The sequence below is a fragment of the Camelus ferus genome, chromosome 5, assembly GCF_009834535.1.
Source record: "Camelus ferus isolate YT-003-E chromosome 5, BCGSAC_Cfer_1.0, whole genome shotgun sequence".
Taxonomy (NCBI): Eukaryota; Metazoa; Chordata; class Mammalia; order Artiodactyla; family Camelidae; genus Camelus; species Camelus ferus.
In genome coordinates, this window is record NC_045700.1 from 64162070 (window position 1) to 64185367 (window position 23298).

A 23298-nucleotide genomic window follows, 5' to 3' on the forward strand; every position below is an offset into this window, starting at 1 on the left:
TGTCTTTCAGTCTTTGTGGTGGGAACGACGGGCTTTTCCACTGAAGGATGAAGACACACAAGCCTTATTATGCCAAGATGAAAAAAACGATCAGATTGAAAGATCGAGCCCAGCTTTCCATGGTGTAGCCTTCTGTACTAGTGCAGCAGAGAATGGCCATCATCCGAAAAGGCAGGCGGATGGAATGGAAGTGTACAAAACCTTTGGTCTAGGACTTACTCATGTTAAAAAAAATAGGTGACAGGGAACAGGTTAAGAAAACTATGTAACTGAATGGAAAACAGGAGAAAAAAATGAGCCCTGTTCTTCACCCTCCACCCCACCACAGCCACAATTCCAGAGTAAGAGCATGTAGTGCATGTATTAGCTTTTATGCTGTCCGTGAAACAGGCAAGTTATGTCTCATTTTCCTTCTTGAACCATAGGAATATCTAGCTTCTCACCCACAGACAAGTGCTAGTCATTTGTGTTTATGATACAAATCACAAGCACCAAAAAATTAACTGCTGCAATTTGTTATCAGATCACATTACTGGGTAAATAATACTTTTTAAAACGACCTTATACCCACACATACCTGTGCATCACTGACAGATCTTTTTTCTATACACATGGTAATTCTTTAAACTGTCTCAGAAGTATATTAAGAATATACAAATGCATGTGTATAGACTATACATGCATACATATACACACATATGTAGTTTTAAAAAACACTGGCAGTGACCACTCTACTTGAAAATGCATGTATGAACTACCCCATGAAATATAAACTGCACTATAAATAAGGAAGCACAAGTTTCCAATGGTAATGGACATCTAAAAGTCCTGACTAAGGAAAAGAATTCTTTAAAAAAAAAACATGTTTAACCAATAGAAGTTATTTATGGAAATTTCTTTACCAAATAACAAATCTGAAATCACTGATGATACCTATTGGATTAAATGTAAGTTATTTTCTATTCACTCCTAACAGAATAAGACAAGCAAAGTAGAGTTAAATATTGGTGTATTTTAAATACTATCATATCTTTTAAAACTCACCTTGAGTTTATCTATTTTCTGTATCTCATGAAGAGAAGACACCAACTTAAAATGAGCAACAAACAGGAAATTCCTGTTAGTTAGTATACTGTTGTACTTCTAGTTAATTTGGTCATTCCTTACCATAGTTTATCCAAATAAGCATCTGTTCTTACTTGTATCCTAGAAAGAGGATTAAAATTTTTAAAAGGATAACGCTTCAATACTGGATATTGGAGTATCCATTAAGTAAAATTCCTTTTGAAGCTATTACATCATTTTTTCTATGTAAAAGTTGAGAACAATTTATATGAATTGCTTTTGCTCATGTAATAAAAGGTTATTCAAGTTGTAGTACCCATATAACTGACAATCCTAGCCATTTGGCCTAATCTGGGGTATTTGACACCAAGTTTTTGTTAGGGATTAGAAATTATATTGGTCCCTGTAAAGAAGAAAAAAGAATTTCCGGTTCAATACTGACAAATTTTTGCTTGTAGTTTTACTGTACATTTATTTTTTAAAAAAGAAAACAAAAGCCAGAACAGATCCAAGTTGTCCAGGCAAATAAACTCATATCTTTTTGTCATGTCTGATATTATAATCGTCTATGTAAGTTTTTTAATTAAAGTTATTTCTATATGCCTTGTGTTGTCTGATTTGATTAAATGCCATCCATCTATGGCACAAGCTTTTCCTAAGCCAAAATAAAAAAAGTAAGAAACAAATTTTTACCTCACAACATAGAAGAAACCAAGCAAGCTCTGTTCTGTGCTTTAAGTGCTAACATTCTTATTTTTCAAACCTTATTTTCCAAAACTCGTAGCAGCCTGAAAAAGCTTAATGACAGTGCGCCTGTTATTTCCTGCCATGTGTTTTACACAGCAAGAGCATTTACAACAATAAAGTGGCTAATATATATCCACTGTCAAAATGTAATCTGGGACACAATTATAAATATTTAGTTTATGGATTAACTCTGTACCTTGTTATACCTTAGCCTACCTGGTCCTTCTTGGATTAATGAAATATATATCCTTGGGGTCAAAATCCATAGTTGCAGAATATTCTCAGTCATCTGGTTCTGCTACAGGGTAAAGTTAGACTGAAAATAAGACAATGTTAAGTACAAGAAGCTTCCTTGTGTAATCCACCTCACAAGGGCTCCATCTGTAAAGAGTACAGACCAGAAATTCTATGCTCTACTGGGTCCTTTCCATGGTACCAGCCTGCTGACAAGCTTTAGCATCTTCATTTTTAAAATGGGGACAAAAATACCTGTCCTACCACTCATAGGACAGATTTGTAGGACTGATGAGATTGTATCAATGTACTTTATGATCTACAAAACAAATTCATATGATAGCTATACTTCATATTGCACATTCTCAAGTCTACTAGCCTACAATTCTAGGACTAGTAGTGGAAGCTTTACATATAAAATGCTCTCTTAATCCTCAATACAACCCTACATTGTTATTGTAATTATATTCAATCTATAAATCAGTTAAGAGAAACTCAAAGAGGTTGATTAGTTTGATGTGCGAAGGTCAAATAATTGGAAAGGGGAAAGAGTCAGGATTCAACTTACTATTACCTCCAAAAAGGCTTCCATTCTTTTCAGTCCAGAGTAGCAAAACATTTTATGTCCCTTAGAATACTGGGTGTGATTAAGAGAAAGTGGGAATGGGGTGGAGGTGAGACAAGGAAGAGGATGGAACCACTGCATAACCTGCCCCTCCAGCAAAGCTAACAACCCTGGGAAGGCTTGTGCTTGTATTTCAGAACAGACCACGTGAGAATCCCTGGGCTTCACACTTTGTTTTTATATATCAAACATAAGGTGCAAAGTAAAAAATAGATGTTTTAGGATTTAGAAGAATAAGGTATGCCAACCCAGCCAGATCCAAACTTAGTTGTCACGCACACACACAAATCAAAAATGACATGAAACAGGAAAAACATAGGGACTTCCTTTGCTTTTGGGGAACAGCCAGGACACAACAGAAAATTCTTTTTTAGAAATTCAGAAAAAAACTTTTTTTCATAGTAGCTAATATGCCTTCCTTGGGCATTAAAACATTTCTGTTCATAACCTTAATACAGCCATATTTTTACTCTATAAAAATCAAGTCTCCCAGTAAAAATGGTATTTTACCACACTAATCTTTAAATTCCATCACTAAAAAATGTAGTTTATACACACCAATTTCTAACGTCTTGGAACATTCTGCACAGTGGATTTTAGTCACTGGAATGAATAATTGCTCAGAAAAGCAGCACTGCCTGAATTATGGTACGATTTGGTAGTTAATAGCTTGTTTTCCAGTAAAAAGGAGATCTCATGAGCAGAAAGACTGGACTCCTTGTGGTTTCATCGATCAAGAGAACGTTTCTGAGCAGCTTCTGAGCAAACGTTTCTTAACAGGTTGATCACAGATCTGGGGTCTTCACTCCTCATAATGGCACTGCCAGACACAATCATGTTAGCTCCTGCCTGGAAGAAGTAAACACTTAGATTATGCCTCAAAGGAAGATGCAGAAAAGCCTAAAACAGAATTCCTGGACTAGAGTTTATTTTTTACCTTTGCAGCTGGTAGTTAGCACTGTAATTGTACAAAAGTAACTTCAACGAAGAAAGAAGTTAAAATGCTTAAATGAGGATATAAAATTATTTTTAAATATGTCTGAAAAATCACTGACTTTTTGGTAACCACCTCTAAAAAAAGCTAGACTGCATCTCTGCTAATACTTAGATAAGGTTTAAAAACCTTTCATCTTCAACTCTATTAAGGCTTTTCCTATACAACTCCTAAAAGATTCTCTTCATCTTTGACTTATGTATAGGAATTGGTAGGGAGTTTAAAAGGACAATTATTGCTAAAATGTGCAAGGACTCATAAAGCAAGGCAACATTAAATTTAACTAATTTCTCATTTTGAAGCCAGAAGCACCTTTTTATGTATACTTCACTGCATTCCAGATAGTTCTGAGGTGGCTTAAAAAAAGATTTTTAAGATTTTTTTCAATGTGAAAGCAAAGAAATGCAAGAGAAAAGCAAGTGAGATGAAGCCAAATTTATCTCTGAGCGTCCTAGGATGTGACTCCAGCCTGTTATGTGATACATGGCTAGAAGAAAGGGTGGACTATTGGGAGAACTGCTGAAGCTGAGGAAAACCCCTCCCTGAGACACTGTCACTCTAGGAGGCAGAGTACCACACTCTAACAGTCCCCCACAAAACAAAAGAAGAAAAAATTGGTTTTATAGGGTTACAACTTAACATGTCTCATAACGTAAGCAGGAAGAGCACTGATGACAAAGCACAGTTCAGTAAAAAGGAATTCCACAAGGAGTCAAAGGATATATGCTCACTAACCATCTGGCCAGCAACTCTTCCATTTTGATCACAGCCAAGCTTTTGATAATCATCAAGCTTTTGATGATTATCAAGCAGTGTGGCATCTACACGAAACACTGGAAGGGCAAATTAGACCATGCTACTTAATTAAAGCAGGCCACATAAACTTGAATCACCTGCAGGGCTGCCGCAGGGAGGGCTGGCATCCTCTTATGATGCTCAGGAGCCTAACTCAGCTTGGCTAGCTACGTGGAAAAAAAAACACCCCACCTCTACAGGGAGGGCCAGAGGTCAGATCTAGATTTTCATCAGAAGTGGCTCTAGTCAGTTTTTGCAAGGCACAGATTGGTAGCTAATACACCTAAATTCTACAGAATAACAATGTTTTCCCTTTATGAGCAGGTATGTTTTCTTTCCCTATCTCTCACTCCACGGCCTGGGAACTTAATGATCTTCCACAGGCTGGCATTCTTTTTCAAAGAATTTTTTCATCATTACTATTTAATGATTATGTGATTTTAGAGTATTTACTTACTGCTCTTTATTCTCCTAGTTTTACATTTGAACCAAAAAGTACTTTTCCAAGAAAGAAAGGCTATTTAGGAAAGGTAGGAAAAGTCTCCAGCAGACAAGTCCTGCCCTGGTATTACATTTGATAGGAAACCGGTCTAGGTCACATACAAGGAGCAGTCTCACCTCTGCACATTTATGGATGGTGTCAGGACCTACTCCACCATCAACCTCTATGTCCAAAGACGGGAACTGGGTCCTCAACCAGTGAACCTAGACATATACAAGGAATAAGTGACTACTAAAGTGATGTGTGAGGGGAAAACACCAAACAGACAAAAAAATCAGAGCTAGTGTTAGCCACTAAAACAGGACTCCAAATGTCTCACACATAACTTTATACCAATACAAATTATGACTGCAGAAAACCTTTTAAATCATGGCTCTGCAGAAAATACACTTCATGGAAACAAGACAAAGACAAAACTCTCAATATTCAATGAAAACTCCCAAGAGATCTAGAAGTTAGAGATAATGGTTTTGAAAGAAAATTTCAGGACTAAGGTATAGCATCTTTTCTGACTTCCAAATGTAAATGTCTCATGGCACTTCTCACGCCGGGTTCCAATGATGTATAAGCACCCGCTTCTTCCCTTCAGACAGGATGTGTCTAAACATACAAGTAATTCAATATATGCTTACTGAAGGAACACACACAATAAAAGCCTCACCCCAGAACCAAATACTCCTTTTACCTTTGGCATCATATCTTCCATGAATTTCTGCCCTCCAAACCCAGGTTCCACTGTCATAACCAAGGCCATATCTATCTGATTAGCCCATGGTGCCAAATACTCAACTGTAGTTCCTGGTTTGATAGCAAGGCCAACCTGTAACAAGAGACAGATTTGCTATATCACATCAATAATTATTTCCATATTATATTATCATGGCAAATCAGGCCCAGGAGAAAGGTCTATTCTTAAAGATCTTAGATGTAAATAGAATACATAAACTGTTTAGACTATAATTATTTTTTTAAAAGTCAACAAGGCCACCAAAAGTAAATGTTTCTAAAAGGAAGTAACTCTCAGAAAAGTCTCAAACTATATTATCTTATCTGACAAACAAGTCACACTTAAACTCTAGCTTCAAAGCTGAAGAATAGCTACCTAAGTCTGTCTTCTCTACCTATCATTTCCCATTTTCCACCAAATCTTCCCCAACTCTGAAAATGAATAGTGTAAAACACTACGTGTCACTGCTGACCTCTCACCTTCATTCCATTCTCCCGGATGTCTTTAATCAAAGCCCCTGGGTTCTCAGTGGCCTCAAGATGAAAGGTATACTGATTGGCTCCTGCTACAGCCATCGGCTTTACCCACTGTTCCGGCCTGGACACCATCATGTGCATGTCTAGAAAGAAAACACAGATGTCCTAAGTATTACTAGAAAGGAAACAGCTGGCTCATATTATCGAAGCCAGCTTGTAGTTTTTGCTATGTCAGATATGAACTCTTTCGGCATCACAATAATTGTTAACAGCTACACTTGGGTATAGCTAGCCTCCCTTTATCCCTAAGATAAGGTTTTGGTTAAACTCATTTACCAAAAAAACATTTTCCCACAAAAAGCCTACAGTGCTGTTTATGAAAATAGCCAGAAACCAGGAAACCTAAGCCCAGGTCCAGGAAATGCCATTCTAAAAAACTTACAGAAGTCATAGTATCTATGTGGATTTGCTTCCTCATTTAAAAAATAAGGAAGCTAAATTAAGCAATTCTCTCCACCAGTATTTAATTGAGCACGTGCCGCACCATTAACCACTCTAGGCCCTAGGGACAGAGCAAAAAGCAGCCAGACAAAAATCTCTGCTGTCACAGCGATTACATTCGTAGCAGGGGAGACGAACCATAGAGAAAATGAGTAAATTAGGCTGGGAGGGAGGGAGGCCAGCGTGGCTGGGGCGGGAGGAGACAGCAGGGTTGCGGGCCGTCAGGTCTCTCCGCACAACACGGGGCCAACACTGCAGGATTTCAAGCAGAGATGTGACAAGATCGGACTCAAAAGGCTAAGGCAATGACCTGGGTGAAAAGTGACAATGGCAGCAACTGAGTATGGCGAGCAGCGTGGGGAATCTGAGGGTGTCCCGATGTTTGGAAGGCAGAGCCAACGGGGCTGCTGTGGGTCAGGTGTGGAGAGTGACAGTAGAGTCAGGATGGGGCAAGGACTCGGGCCTCATGGGCTGGAACAGAACTGCCATCAACTGAGAGGCAGGCAACTGCAGAGGAGGAACAGACTCAGAGGGAAGGGCGTGTTAACCAGAGGAAGCCTGACTTGCGTCCCAATTCTAAAGATTGAATCACAGAAATATGTTTGGGAAGAAATGGGCATGGCCTTCTTAAAGATCTTGATCTAAAACTTAATAGCATTTCATGAGTGGGTAGCTTAAAAGAAGCAGGATCAAGAAGGTATTAAGCCTGACTAATGAAGCCAGGATTAATATTTATATTGCTAAACTAATAAAAGTAGCAAAAATAGAACATATTTTAACAGGCAAAACTTTGTTTTGCAAAGATAAACTCAATTTGGTGGGGGGTTTTCTCTCCTTTGTATTATAAACAAGGAAAATTCAATCCGGTTTAAAAGATCAAGTTTACTCATTCCTTAAGTTACTAGTCTGCTAAGTCATCCCTATTCAATCTCCAGCACGCAGTCACCACTGGCAGCCCTGGCTAGATGATCTCCTGTGCTCAGAGAGTCAGTGGTTCAGCAAATCTGTCTGTAAGTAAAACACCAAGATCAGCAGGTCTCCAGTGTTCTATTATCAGACTCCCTTTATGCTCTTAAAAATTACTAAGATCCCCAAAACCACTGTTGATGTGGGTTATATGTATCAATATTTAATACAATAGAAACTCAAGCTGAAAAAAATTTAAAGTGTCTACTTGTTAAAAATAATAATTATTACATGTTAATGTAAGAGTGGCATTATTTTACATTGTTGTAAGTCTCTAATGTCTGGCTTAACAAAAGACATCTGTATTCTCACATCTGCTCTGCATTCAACCTGTTGTTTTAGATGGAGGGGAAAGAAAAAGTGCATAGAAAAGGGAAGAGTACCTACATTCACAGTCTTTTCACACAAGTGTGGATATTTTTATTTCTTCCCAAATCTCGACAAGTGGTGCTTTCATTAGGTTAATGGCAACGTGGAATCTGTAATCCCTACCAGTGACCTTTTTGTACTTTGTTACACTAAAACCATTAGCCTATCTTACACTTTGAATGGATCTTTTAAGTACTGTTGGTTCACTCAGCTACACAGATCTTCCAAATACTGACACATTTCATTATGTAGCACCCCAAACTCACATTTGTTAATGTCGCTACAGATCTTATCAGAAAAGTTGTAAGTACTGGGAAGCTGTCAAGCTCATAGTAGCAGACACAAGTTTTCCAAAATTCTAATTTTCACATGTAAGCTCCAACTTTATTAGGGCAATGAAAACTAATGAGTTATTTTCCTTAAAGTGACAGGCTTGTCTATTAGTTAATTTTAAAGAAAACGCCAGTAAAATATCCAAGCCTGATGACCACAGCCCATCTGTCATTTTCAAGGGAAAATAGAGTTCATGAAAAGAGCAGCAGCACTCACAGCTCAACCCAAACAGCGCAAGAGGTTTTCTTTGACAAGACCATCACCCTCCAGTACAAGGCAGAAGCATTTGTGTGTACTTCCCACTTTGACGTGCAAAATACTAAAAAGACACGCACTGGAGGTCAAGGTCCACTAAATCAATCATCTATACCGACTCATCGAGGACACTTGCTATGGATGCAAGGTGATGAAGAACATGACAGCCACCTGTGTCACCAGGTTAAGGCACCAACAGACTAACTGACCATTGCTTGTGCACCATCAGGACAAATAAGGGCAATGTCCTTACAAATAAAACCATCATCAGTTTTCAAGGAGGGGAGGGTATAGCTCAGTGGTAAAGCATACACAAGGTCCTGGGTTCAATCCCCTGTACCTCCTCTAAAAATAAACAAACACAATTACCTCCCCCCACCAAAAAAAAAAAATCAGTTTTGACGTCAGGGACCGTCTGAAAAAGATTCCCATGGGTCCTCAGACACTACTTGAAGACCACTGATTTAGTAAAAACAATTTTTCCTGCCACTTTACTTCTTAGGTGGTTACCTCTACCCAATACTGAGACTGGATAGTTAAGAACTTTAGCAGTCAGACATACAACTTGTGATCTAACTCCTAGGAAACAGTCATGTATCAAGTATTCAACAACCAATACCCAAGAATTAAACAAACAAAAACATGTCTCTTAATATAAAAATAAAAGGTCACAAAACCCAAACGTTAAAGCATATGGAGTCCATTCATCTTTACCCAAGACTCATGTCTAGAAAGACTGATTAGCATGCTGAACAGTAAAAAACAAACTAAAAACAGGAAAAAAGAAAATAGGCAGACTGTGGGGTAGAGTGCAGACAGGTGCAGCAGAACTGGTAGAAGAGGCTCAGTTAGAAGAAAAGAAAAAAAAATTTTTTTTTAATCCACACAAAGCCAGAGTGGAGGACTCTGGCCATTGTACAAGCAGGGGCAACAACACTATTTATTTCATCCATTTCTGATAGCCGTAAGAACAAATATAGCCTGGAAAGTTCATTTTCCAAAATGTAGTTTTAAAAAAAGTTCAGATAATCAGAGGATTATATTTCATTATTTGCAAATTTCAAAATGGCAACCATGTCATTCCCGGAACAGCTTCCCTTATGTCACATAAATCAGGTAATAATGTACATGTTCTTTGGTGCATTCTAAGTGGATGGAGCTACACAGAGGCTCTACCAGAACCTCCTGCAATGACAGCTGTGGTCCTTAGCTGCACCATGCCACATGGCTGCACATGGCTATCAAGACCTTGTGACGTGGTTAATGCCTCTAAGAAACAATTTTTAATTTTATGTAATTTTTACTAGTTTGAATAGCTACACATGGCTACCATACTGAACAGCACAGCTAGAGTCCTTCATAAAAACTAGTTCACAATATGCCAATAAAAAAAAAATCTAAATTTTACTAAATTCCAAGAGTCATATAAAAACACATATTTATAAAAACTCATTAAATTTCTCAAATACCAGAGACGTGGCAAACGAGGCATCGTTAACTTAGTTTAAAACAGCAGCAGCAACAACTTGTGGGCTGAATCTATGTTCCATAAGAATTAACTAGGTCATTGTGTGATCTTAGAAATCTTAATCCGTATTATCCTACAACATTGGAGTGGAGCACACAGAGGCCCATCTGTAGAAAGCTCCAATTTCCATGAAATAATTGGCTTTGCATCTAGACTATAAACCAACCTATTCATTGATTCATTTAACAATTACACTGAGCTCCAACTGTGTGTCTATGCTCAAATCTAGGAAAACCTCAGTAAACAAAGTGGATGAAATCCTACCCCTAAGGAGTTTAGAGTCTGGTAAAAGTAAAACTCAGATTGAAGGAAGCTCTAAGAACATGAACAAGGCGATATGAGAACCGGAAGAAGGTTAATTCAGGGGAGGGTGCTTAGAGGCTCTATGAAAAAATGACAAATGATCTGAGGCAGAGAGATGAGGCAGCACTGGCCGGGTGACCAGCCTTCCAGGCAGAGATTAGCCAAAGTGCCCAGGTCCTGAAGTGGAAAGAGTCTGGCTTCTTACAGGCAGCCAATGAAGCCCCAGCACAGTGAGGAGGGAAAAAGGGTAGAGATGAAACTGGAGGTTGAGAAATCAACCAGCCACTTTTCCTTTGCTTGAGCAACACACCCAGCTTCAGATGGCATCACACCCACTTACCAAAGAAAGGGTCCTGGCCTAGCTGCTTTCGGAGGCTTTCTACCACAGGGTGACCAAAGGTGATGTTGGGAACAAAATGCCTACAAGACAAACAAAATCTTACTCTGAAAATGTTTTCAATTCAGTTTCTGTATTTTTCTCAATATGTATTCTGATGCGGGTGGAGGAGATTGCCTGTGACTGCAAGTTGTTCAGTTTACTATTTAACATCATAAGTTCAATACTCAAAATATCTGGGTAATTTTGGTCTTACAAAGCTGTGTCTCCTTGATATTTCAACAAATCATAATAATGTCATGTGATTTACTCTGTAATTCATAATCCCTGACAGGTAGAAATGGGAATATGAAAAAATCAAAACCCCAAAAGTTATATGACTTGCCCAAGTCACACACTAGTTAGGAAGTTCAGGACTCTGATACGGGTCTTTCAAATCTTAGCCTATCACAGGCCACTTGTGCCTACTTCTAATCCACCTCTACTACAGGGCACGAAATGACAATTTATTTAAACTTTTTAAAAGATCATCAATAATCTGATGTGTATTAATCACCACCACTTACTGAGGCTTTACAACATACCAGGTATTGTTGGTTACTTCATTTCATCTTCACAACAGCCCTAAGAAGTAGATGCTGTTATTACCTCCATTTTATGATCTCAGGATATAAAACTTCCTTAAGTCACTCAGTTCATGATTTGTTGGCGCAGGATTCAAATGAAGTCTTCCTGATATCAGAGCCAAAGCAGTCAACCATTATCCCACTCCAGCCAGTCCTTTTGTTCTATTACCACCTCACTTCAATATTTAACAAAACCTCCTCTATGTAAGTACCAGGCTGGGTGTTTCAGAGAATACTGTATTTTATAAAGAAATATGTGAGAGTTCCTGCTCACCCCAGAAAAGTTTACAATCTCACAGGCAAGAGATGGCTAACGACTCACCAGAATTCACGACCTACTGTTACAGCAGAGTTGTTGGCAGGAAGTCAGCTCAGCCAGGAAGCACATATCCCAACTGCCTTCACATCCAGGTGGCTCAGGTGACTCGTTCTCACTAGTGGACAGTGAATGTAGGTGAGGTGGGCCACTGCAGAGCCCAGGAGGTTAAGCAGTATGCCTGTTCTGCTCTCACTTCACCCCTCTGCCAGGAAAGAAGCCCTTAAGGAATGGCAGAGCCACGGGATGGAAGGAGGCCATGTCCCTGCATTTCTGCACGGGAGGACAGTCACACCGAACTATCACATGAATGAGAAATAAACTTGATAACATTAAGCCACTGAAATCTGGGCTTTATTTATTGAAGTAGTAGGTATGACCATATATGAGGATTGTAAGAAAAGCTAAACAAGAACAAGGGAAAACAGTCTAGGGGCAAGTAGTATAGCTTTAAAAGAGGGGAAGATCATGAATTTACAGAACAAACACAAACGAAATGAAGCAAAGGCAGAAAAAACTAAGTTATGCCCAAAGAAGAGGGGAGATGGTATGGCCCACCTTAGCTAATGTGGAAAGGCAGGAGGTAGACTGTGTCACATTAAGGGTATCAAATGCCAGGACTTTATCCTATTGTAAATATTAAGTGAGGTTTTAAAGAAAGAAGCAAATAAGAAACAAGATGTAAGTAATAAAGTAGGAAGATGGACTGTAAACTGGAAGGAGGAAGGTAAGAGGTGTTGTTAATGGGAAGAAGCAATAAGAATGGAAACAAGGACAGGCAGACAGGCAAGTGACAGGATCTGCTAACTGATGAGATGGGGGGGATGGAAGAGAAAGAACAAACCTTGACTAAAGTCTTGAGCTTAGATGACAGGCAGAATGAATGTTAGTAAAAAAAAAATAAAACAGGCCAGGCACCATTCTGAACACTTTCAATATATTAACTTATTAAAATCTCACAAAAATCCAGTGAGATAGGTACCACTATTATCTGTATTTTACAGGTGAGAAAAGAGGCCCAAGATCACACAGGAGGTAAGGGCTGGAGGCAGGAGTTAAACACAGGCAATCTAGTTCCAAAGTTCAAGCTCTTAACTACTATGCTTATCTTCCCCTCCACCAACAACTAATAACTAACAGAAGTCGAAGTGGGGAGGAGAGCCTTAAGAGAGAGAGGTCAGGATTCAGGACACACGTGAGAGGGATGGGTGAGGTGGATGGGTTCAAACACATTTACTCTCCAGCACCGTGGTCCTTGGAGGCTGGATTTCCAGTATCTTGGAAACCATTCTATCATTTGCCTAAAAGCAGTGACTAATTGCCAGGGTTATGGATAAGATGTTTACTATGTTTACTCAGAACCTGAGGTAAGAGTCACATAAGCAGGCAGTAAGGCCTACTGGGTATTCCACAACTCTGGGATTTCATTCACTGTTCTTTCAATTTGCTGGTAGCCTTGGAAGTACTTTTGTTGTCTTACATTTCATTTATCATGAAAATAAACATAATAACCACATCTTGAGAACATATGAGAATAAAACAAATACACTTTTACTTCATTGGGAAATAGAAGCTATAATGGCATTTTGCAGTATATTGCCAAAAATAAAACACAATAAAAATGCTCCCAAAGAACTTCTCAAGATTAAACTATAGTTGTCTAGAACACAGGGATAAGGGATACAATTATTTTGATCTCCTATCACATTCCACCATCAATCCCAAGCTTTGTTTATAATTGTCATACAAAGCAAACCTTTATTACATCTCCCAACAGGGCAAAGACAGTTAAAAGGAGGATCAAGGCTGATATGTAACTAGAACACACTTCCTGTGAACCAGGAGTCACACCCTCATAAGCCTATACAGGGGTTGGCAGATAACATGGAGGAGCGAACCAGGCCAGATGGAGACAGGAAACAAAAGGGGAGCACGTGGCCAGGCTGATGGTGGCTGTCGTTTAGCTCCTCCCCCATTGTGGCCTGTGAGACTGTGGGACCAGTACTGGAAATCTTTGGAAGTTCAAATCTAGCGCTAACGTGAAATCTCCCTGGTTTTTAAATCCTTGTAACTAATTTAGAGTTTGCTTATTTGCTCTGTTCCTACACTTAGGACCAACACGTTGCCAGTCAACAGCCTGTCATGACGTGTTTATGTTCACATGCTTTCAGTTTTTCTTTTCCAGAAAATCCACTTGTCCTTTATTTCAAATATCCAACCATACTAGTGCCCCCCTACCCGCCCCCCTGCAGTGTTCCCAGAACTCGGTCCTGACTTACAAGATGAAGACGGTCAGTTTTAATCATAGTGGGGGCCTCAGTGGGGGACAGGGAGACTAGAAAATGACAAGTGTATCCACACTCAGTGTGACAGTGGAATTCTGAAGGGGGCCAGGAAAAGGAGAAGTGTGGAGGCAGTACCTGGAGGGAAGGTCAGTTGTGGCTGGCCGCCTTGGGAAAGGGTGTTCATAGCCCCTCTTTCAAACCCCGGCCTAGGAGACACTGCAGCTCAGCCAGGCTCTGCCTCTTCCAGTGGGACACTGGGGAAAGGGCTGAACCTCCCTAAAATGGTTTCCTCCTTTGCAAAAGGGGAATGAAAATGGCTCTTAGGTTAGAAAACTGTGAAGCCTAAAAGGGAAAGGTTTTAAAATGGTGTATGCAGAATTTAGTTTTTTTCAAAGCAAAATGTTCCTGGCACGGGGGAGAGAAGTCATTTTAAAACTAATACTTATATCTTAATAAGCTCAGAGTCTGCCACAGGGCTGGGAGGGGCAAAAGGGATTCCTCAGAGATCCCTCCACTGTGATAAAGCCATTCATCCAACCAATAGTAACTAAGCTTGCCATCGTGCTTTTCCTGCAGATAATTCAGAGACGAGCCAAAGAGATACACCCAGCTTTCAGGAAGCTTACAGTGCAGCAGAAGAGACAGGAAATAAATTTAAAATGTAAATTAGTTACTCTTTGAAGACAGAGAATGTCTTGATCATTCTCTGTAAGCCGGGTACCAAGAGAAAACATTAATTTCTGAGACAAAACAGGCTTTGCATACTTCCAACCTGGACTCCACCATTTCCTAGCTATGAGGTGACTCGCGGAACCTCTCTTTATGTCTGGCTCCTTATTGTCAACAGCACTGAGCTCATAAGGTTGTGTGAGATACTTCATAAAAAGTATCAGAACAAAAGTAGTTAAGTGCTCATAGATACTACCTGTTGTTGTTGTTACTGGTATTTCTGATTGGTGAACTGAAACAATGCTTTCTCCATTCATTCACTTAAATGTGGCACAAAACCAAATTACTCTCTGGGTCAAACAGGCTACACACATATACATAGTCCATTCTATCCTGAAACGCCAAGTGTTTCAGACACAAAATTTTCCCACTTTGTGTCTCAGACACAAAAATGTAGCTACTCATCTCTGAGAAACACGTTCCAGTAATATTATCCGAAAGTTTAGGGCTTTCAAGTAAAGATGTCATAAAACAGTATGTAAGCAGAATTACATATGACAGCAAACTAAACAAACAAAAAAAGCCATCATCCCCCCACCAAGTTTTTGTAAGAGGTCATATTTACCAACCTTCTTCCACACTTAGACTAGAGTTCATAGCACTCTAAGGTCAAGATTTTGCCATTATCGGTTGGGCAGTGTTGAGTGGAATGCAAAAGAGAAACAACAGATTTAACCAGACAGAACAAAGGAAGACAAAACTCTCATAAGAGGAGTGACATTAAAAAGAAAGGGAAGTGACCAATCATCTTTTGTAAAACAACAAACAAACAAAAAAACTTGCAAACTTGCTTAAGAGCACACAGAGATCAAACCTATTTAAAATAAATGTATTTTTCTACCCTGAACCAAGGTAATGGCTCTTACGATTTTATGACCTGTTATCAGTGGGGCTCAGAGAACCACTTGGCAAACCCAAGAGACACACGTTGCAACACCGTCACAATGTGTGTAACCTTGAAGGAGTCAACTGTTTTCTCTAGGTTTGTTTCCTCATTTTATAACCAATTTAAGAAACTAGCACCACTCTTACTTCAAACAATATTAATTACGGGCGATAACTACAGTGCTTAAAAATTACTTACAAAAAACTGACCTCCCTGAAGAGCAGGGTGCCTGAAGAGAAAATAGACAGGAAAATCAAAATTCGAACAATGATACAACAACTAACAACTATAGCGTTTATTATATGCCAGGCACTGTAAACTTCACGCGTACTAGCTCATTTTATTTTCCAGAAATGCCGAAGCGGTAGGGCCTGTTATTACTCCCATTTCTCACAGAATGAAACTGAAGCTCAATGAGGTTAAATGGCTTGTCCCAAGTAATCCAGCAAGTGGCAGAACTCGGCGTTTTCATGCCAGGTGCCAAGCTCGTCATCGTTACACACGTCTGTCTCCCCAGCTTTGCCACTAACTAGCTATATGAGCTTGGGCAAGTCATGCCTATCCCCTTGGGCCTCAGTTTCTCTAACTGAAAATGAGAGACGAGTCCTAGAGATTTAAGGTCGCTTCCGGGCTCTAAGTGCTAGAAGACCACTCGTTACGTGGGGGGAGGGGGAGGTTTGGGACGCGGCCGCAGCCCCGGGTGCCGCCTCAGGTCGGCTCCAGGCAGGGCTTCCAGAGCTCCCACCCCAGGGCTCCCACCCCAGGCCCCTCCTGAGAACCGCGTTCGGAGTGAGGCGCTCCGCGGTACTGAGACGCCGTGCACCCAACAGGCTCTCAGTGAAGGTGCGCCCATCCCGCCCCGCGCGCGCGGCAACCCTGACCCGTGCCCCGCGGAGTTACCCGTCCATTACATCCAGGTGCAGATAATCGGCCCCAGAGTCCAGCATCCGGAGGCACTCGGCCCCTAAATTGGCCAGGTCACTGTTGAGGATGGATGGGCCAATCTTGCAGCCGGACGCCATGGTGCTGGTTCTCTAGAGCAAGTTACCCCACGAGAGCCCTGGCAAACGAAGGCTTCCTCCCGATTGGTCGTCCAGTTTTGGCCCCGCCTCTTCCCCGTAGCATCTTCCGGACTCCGCCGGAAGCTGCTTCCCTGAGGGGAGGAAGTCCCGCCTTCCCCTGAGGAGAGGGACCGCCACTCCGAGAGCCTAGGGGCGGGGCCTCACAGAGAGGCCCCTTCCTCCTTCCTCTGACCTTGGTTGTTAAAAGAGGGCTTTCAAGGCTCCGGGCCCCTCCGAGGAGTTTCTTAATCTTTTTTTAGCTTTACTTCTGCCGTTCCCTTGAGACTCTTGCCAGCTCTTTACTTTTTTGTTTCTCCATTGTTTGCATGTGCGATCCTTCCCTCTTCACTCCTGGACTTGTCTATTAAAAAATTCTTTGTTCTTATTTCACTCTTTGAATTCTTAAGAGCCGTGGGAGTCAGATTTAGGACGAGTCCTGGCCATACCAGATACTAGCTGGGTGACCTACAAGTCACTTCTCATTGCCTCCAGTTTTCTCACCTGTTAAGACAGTGGCCAGTGTTTGGGTTTTGGGAATCCAAGGTTGTGTCCAGCACATGATGCCTGGTGCTCAGTCTAGAATGCTGGTTGTCATTATTATTACTCTGCTCTGTTCTGGCCCGCATCCCTCTTCTCTTTGTTTCTGCTCTCACAGGAATGCTTATTGACAAGTTACACGTATATTTACTGTTCAGACAAAATTCCGAAACGATGTAAGAGTGGCTGTTCATCTGCCAAATGTGTCTAGGGTTGTTGGGTCAGGAAAAGAAAGGTAGTAAAACTAATCAGATAAGGTAGGGGGTTCTCTGGAGAAAGAAAACCAAGTATGGCTTTCTTAATATAAGATAAGCCTAAGCCATTTTGTAATCTAAGCCTGGCCATAATGCTTTCACTTCAACAGGTCTTAGTAATTAATGATCTTAAGGGGACACAAGAATGCAGGGGAAAAAATGACTGTTACCAGTTGGGCAAGAGAAGTAAATATAGCAAAGATAATGTATCAGTTGTCAGCTCCCAGTTCTATCTCAGTATTTCAGATTAGCCTGAAGTGCTCAACCACTACATCGACAGGAACCTGAGGGATAATGATGTTGACCTTTTCTGACCCTCGTGACTTCAGTCAACTAAAGCTTGGACTCTGTCCTCCACCCAAGCCCCCTAACTTAAAACTTCCCCAGTTTTGCTATTTGGGGACACACTGCTTTTGGAAAGATCCCTTGTGTTCTCCTTACTTGCTGCAAATAATAACTCCTTCCTTCTCCTGATCTTTGGCTTTGTTGTATCTTTTGGCTTGACACCCATCAAGAGGCAAACCTAATTTTTCAGGTAACAAATTCACATGAGGAAAAAAAATGGATTTAGCAGGAGCATACCTTACAGGGTAAGGATGGGACACTTTGCATAAAAGATAGGACTGGTGGTAACTTGGATCCCATGGTGATCCTGGTTACATTCAGAGAATAACTGGGTCCTTAACATTCCTCCTAGGAAACCTACCAGTCATAATGTTAGGTAGTTTAGATAGAAATGAACACTGGGCAGGGGGAAAGGAACAACCCAGAAAATGGCAGTGTGTCCGCATTCAGGAAAAGGGACTCCAGAAATTTTTTACTTTCTCTAAATGAGGGCCAGTAAAAGAAGCCAGTTAAAATCAAAGTGATGCAGCTGCGTATGAGAGGGGGCCCTGGTATAACTTGACCCAATGAACCTGCCCAAAAGGGGATGGGCATTCTAGAGCGCAGGGAACCTGAGTTGTCAATCAATCAATCAATCAATCATGAAACCAGGATATAAAAACAGGAAAAACAAAGGAACAGTGCCATTTTTCCTCTCTGGGATTGGCCAGCTCCCAATTCTCGGGAGTGTACTATCTTTTACTATTTTTTTACTTCACTAATAAAAATCTTCCTTATATCACACTTTCTGTCTCTCATCAAAAATTCTTTTTATTTGGGTGACTAAGAACCGAGGTAATTCTTATTTTCCTTTTCCCAGTAACAATTCCAGTAGGTCATAACCTGAGCGGAGAAGTCAAACTGGGGTACTTGTCTCCCAATAGGCCCATTCTACTTTATTTTCCAAGTTAGGTGTGGAGAGCATGAGTAGAATGGAGCTCATCTGGGGTTGGAGGGAGGAATTGGGGGTGTCCAACTAAAGGGTAACCTCACGCCAGACTATGAAGGTTGTGGACAGATATCAAGGCATGTTCCAAGGACCCAAAACAAGAGCAGACCCCAAGGATCTAAAATGAACATGTTCCTGAATGAGTGAAAACTATTCCCTGTGAAGAAAAATGAGAACTGAAAGTCAATCAGGCATCTTAATGTTTTTAGATTTATTTTATTATATGTGCATATTCAAACACAGAAGTCTAATCTTTCATAAATATCTTTCATAAACGTTTCAGTATTTATTCATATGCATTTTTTCCATGCTCTTTGGTCATTCAGTATTCATAACAAACTTCATAGTCATCTGAGGGAAGTTGGCTGTGTAGTCAATCTTTTGTTTTTAACCTATAAAATGGCTAATAAAGGATTTTCATCCTGCAGTCACAGTGACTATTGAAAAATATGGAGGTACATTGATCTGTAATCCTAAAAGATCCTAAAACAACATAAGTAAATTTGTCTTAAGTTTTTCCAAACACATTCTGCCCTAAAGTTGTTTTTATTCTCCTGAGTGTCAAACCAAACGTTGTTTCTGAAATGCTGCAGTTGAGACCCACTAAAATAAATGAGGAGGTGGGACTTTCTATTCACTGCCAAGACAAGGCCATGGAATTAGAAGTGTGAGGTCACGGGGCATGACTCAGTGTGATAGCAGCAAATTCCGGAGACTATTCAAGTCTCCTGTTCAATTTGAGGAAGGGTATTTAATTTCTGTTTTGGACTGTCATTCTGTTTATGACCCTTTCTTCCCTGTAGGTCCCTGTATACACTCTTTTCCTGTCTCAGATACTCTTGGAGCCAGACAGCAGAGTGAGAATGTTTTTAATTGACTAAAGGGACAGCTACTAAAGAAGGAAGGAGATATCCTGCCTAAGGTAAGCTTGGAGGCTTGAAATAGCAAACCAGCTACTCCCAGCCAGACCCCTAAACTCCACAGATTTTTTTCCCCCAGCATTGCTAAGCCCATTTATGCCTTTTGACACTATAGTTCTCAGTGCCTTGTCGCAATGCACTCAATAACTCAGTGTCCTTTTTGGGGAAAAAAAAAACCATAATTAATCTAATAGAATTATAGAAAGCAGCAAATACTGAAAAATGAAAGTAAAATGTTTTGCTATATAAAGTACTGTATCCAGAATTTGAACTGCTTGAATTGGATCTGAGTAGCATAAATCTCCACCCACTATCATGGATATACACGCTTATTCTAAGATCTCTCAAAAGTTAATTTCAGAAGAAGCAGCCTCTTGGTGGAGCTCAATTTTTTATATATGGGAAGTGAGTGTCTGTTTTAATTTTCCTCTGAACAAGATAAATATTATTAAATATCATAGCTTAAGAAATGATCTAGTATTACCAGTACTGTATTTATCATATGTGATAATTAACTTTCAGTTATCTATGCAATAATATTTGAATTACAAAAAATTGTAACTTATCTTGAACTTTTTCTAATCTTCCCCGACTTTTTTTTTTTTAATAATTATTCCTTCAAACTCCAGGTAACAGTATTCCTGAGAATACATCTTGTAACAATCTTATGCACATACATGTATTTTATCAATTACACATAAACATTTAACACATTACATTCAACACATTTAAGGGCACCTTAAATGGAACAGATGCACACATCTGCAAAATCTCCACAGTCCCAGTATGAAAACATTTCCACTCTATAAGGCCCTGTTTGTCAGAGTGGAGGCTTTTTTGCAAGGTACAACATTACTTATTAGCTTATTGAAAAAGTTTCCAACAGAATTACATAACACTAGAGTGAAGGAGTCAGGCTAAAAGGCAAATGGGCCAGCATAGTCATGTTCAAAACAGCCCAATACTTTTAAAACACATAGAAAGGTATATAGGATTCTGATTGGATATTTTAACAATCTTCTTCGACCCTTTTATTTTAAAATATTTGATACGACTATACACAGAGAATCTGAATCAAGAATCAAGAAACTGGAACAAAGCACACACATATATAGAGACTCATATAGCCCAGACACTGGTAATTACCAAACATAAGGCCTCTAAGCACTAATGGAGCAGCATAATTTTTAACAGGCGAAATATATAGCTTAGAAAAAAATCACAAAACCACTCATATATGTATATTTTTGCACTTGAGAATTAATTCAGCATTAAGTGTAAATGTCCTGAAAATATTGTGAAACATAGAAGAGGTCATTTACCACCTCTATTTTCTGAAGTTTTAGATTTGAAATTTTTAGTTTTGTCCTTTAATCTTTAACACAGAGATAACTTTCATTCTATCAGTGAATGAGACCAAAACCTCAACTTATATTTGAACGTGTAGATCACAGTAAAAACAAGGCCTACTTAATAAGCAATTCTAACAGAAAAATCATTTTCCTTTGTGATTTGGGTGGGTTTAATAGGTCTCCTTTATATGTACATATACATTTCATAGCCAATGTAGTCAGAGTTTAAATGTATAGGTTTTAAATTCACTGCAATGTAATCAATGTCTGAACTTCAACTTGAGGACTAGAAACCACACACACCACCACCACCATTCCAATTTTGGTATGTGTATGCGTTTTTGTATGCTTAGAAGTTATGTAACAGGTTTCGAATATAAACTGTTAAAGTTTTGAAATTTAATTTTGAACTGTATGAGGCCAAGCCCCACAGTAGGATCAATAACACTAGATATGGCCTCACAAACCTTCTAAGTTTCATACTTTTCTTGAAGTAATTGAACTTCAAGTTAAAGTAAAATAAACAAGCTGACTGTGTCTATAAAGAAATTGCTCACTTTGTATTTTCTCCTCATAAACTTTGATGACTAAAGGATCATATGAATATTCTTAACACTAAGAAAAAGTTATTTTATCGAACCAATTCTAGTAACACTAACCTTAATATCTGAAAATACGCCCTCAAGGGCAGGCACAGGATGCAGTGAGGGAACGTAGTCACAGTTCCCAATATCTCCCAGTCTTGGCATTGATGTAGTCAGGGCTAGAAGGAGGAATGCCATCTCTTTCTAGCTATTATATTTACATTTAATTTTTGTCATAGTATAGGCTGTTTAGGTTCTTCTTAATTCAGAATTATGTCTGATAATTTCTAGAATATTCTCTACTGTGACTAATTATGAAATGGAATTATCTTATATGGTATGAGCATTTTGATTTACAATATGCAATGAAAATAACAATTAAAAAATAAATATTGAAAAGTCCACAGCTCTAAAAATAGTATTTTTTTCTTCTAAATAGCTGCATTGTTGATCAAAACAAAAATGGCTGCAAGCTTACTTACTATTTAGTTTCCCCAAACTAATATTTCCTTATTATTTTTATGTAAATTTCTACTTGTATAGCCACCTGATTTAATATTCTTGAAATTATAAAAATAAACATTTGCATGAGATGTATAATGTAACCTCAAAAATTGCATTCTCCTTTTAAAAGACATTATCCGTTAATATTTCTAAGTAAGCAGCTCTGTAATAGTATATATTTTTAACTGCTCAAGGCTTCTTGAATCATAAACAATGTGCAGTGAAATGGCTCTTTCCCTTTATTCCTCCCTGGTTTTTATAGTCTTCACACAACCAGACCATCTTAGCCATTGATTTTTAAAGATGTTTATGAAACAATATGCACACTGGCAGCAAAATCTACTGGGATCTGTGCTACCCACTGGGTGTAAAGTGCTGTGTTTTCATCTTTTCCAAGCAAAGGTTTTTCAACTTTTAGCCACATGAGCCCTTGCACATCCTGTCTACACCTTCAACTCTTAAAAGGTGCAGAGTTAAACGTGAGACTCATCTAGGTCTACATCAGTCTCCCCCAGCCCCAGCCCAGTGGGTGCAAAAGGGAACTGGCTGGCCAGCAGGGGGTTCTCCATGCCATTTTCCTCACTGATGTGAAGGACAGTGTCTCCGTGCTGAAGGAGGATGGATGTCTCAAGGCCTGTGAAGTCATCAGGGTCTGAGAGTTGAGTAGAGAGGGGGCTGTGCGCTGCAGCACCTTGTACTTCTGTGTCCTCCTTCTTTTCTCCTTCTTCAGCTGGGAGGGTCTCACCCTGAGATTGAAAGGATCGTAACAGCATGGAAAGACAGGGAGTAGCATCAGTGTTGTTGTCTAGCTGTAACTAGACAAGGAATCACAAGGCTGGACCCAGTTTTAGCCTCTGTTATATATGAGATCTTATATTGGCCCTTCCAACTTTCTAAGCCTCAGTTTTCTAACCTGTAGCATGAGCATCAGTTTTTGCCCCGCTTACCTTGTAGACTGTGAGTATACAAATGAGATAATGGTATTACAATGCTTTTTAACCATTAAAGATTTTATAAATGTATATAGCATATTGTCCCTTAGCTTTCTTTAAATACCACGAGAAGAATGTGGGGCCTATATGAACTTATTTCTAAAAATCAATAGCAGAAAAAAAAATCAAAACAAGAAAAATATTAAAACCATAAGGAAAAAG

General features: G+C 39.5%; 3 protein-coding genes across 22 annotated transcripts in view; 1 reads left to right on the forward strand and 2 right to left on the reverse strand.

The window, feature by feature from the left end:
• KANSL1L (KAT8 regulatory NSL complex subunit 1 like) overlaps positions 1-1666 on the forward strand; it is a 112915-nt gene extending 111249 nt beyond the window's left edge. For all 4 annotated transcript variants that reach the window (XM_032479965.1, XM_032479963.1, XM_032479962.1 and 1 more), the window contains one exon: positions 11-1666. In XM_032479965.1, the coding sequence (XP_032335856.1) occupies positions 11-241 (231 nt within the window). In that variant the 3' untranslated portion in view covers positions 242-1666. The remainder of the gene's footprint in view (positions 1-10) is intronic.
• On the reverse strand, positions 1511-16689 carry RPE (ribulose-5-phosphate-3-epimerase). 8 transcript variants are annotated; one of them, XM_014557113.2, is made up of 8 exons: positions 16500-16636; positions 15798-15828; positions 11706-11817; positions 10761-10840; positions 6169-6308; positions 5648-5782; positions 5079-5165; positions 2474-3520 (listed from the first exon to the last, which is right to left on the reverse strand). In XM_014557113.2, the coding sequence occupies exons 5-8, from the start codon at positions 6304-6306 to the stop codon at positions 3398-3400; spliced, it is 483 nt and encodes a 160-aa protein (XP_014412599.1). In that variant the 5' UTR covers positions 6307-6308; positions 10761-10840; positions 11706-11817; positions 15798-15828; positions 16500-16636; the 3' UTR covers positions 2474-3397. The 8 variants fall into 8 exon arrangements, with proteins under 8 accessions (XP_014412597.1, XP_014412599.1, XP_014412595.1 ...); XM_014557111.2 differs by lacking the exon at positions 11706-11817 and having other exon boundaries at positions 1511-3520; positions 5753-5782; positions 15809-15828; positions 16511-16689; XM_014557109.2 differs by lacking the exon at positions 11706-11817 and having other exon boundaries at positions 15809-15828; positions 16511-16683.
• A 2291-nt stretch (positions 16690-18980) lies between these two features.
• Positions 18981-23298, reverse strand: part of UNC80 (unc-80 homolog, NALCN channel complex subunit) — a 190476-nt gene continuing 186158 nt past the window's right edge. For 8 of the 10 annotated variants that reach the window (XM_032479957.1, XM_032479961.1, XM_032479955.1 and 5 more), the window contains one exon: positions 18981-22890. In XM_032479957.1, coding sequence (XP_032335848.1) covers positions 22618-22890 — 273 coding nt within the window. In that variant the 3' untranslated portion in view covers positions 18981-22617. The remainder of the gene's footprint in view (positions 22891-23298) is intronic. The other 2 variants (XM_032479956.1, XM_032479959.1) reach the window with 2 other exon arrangements.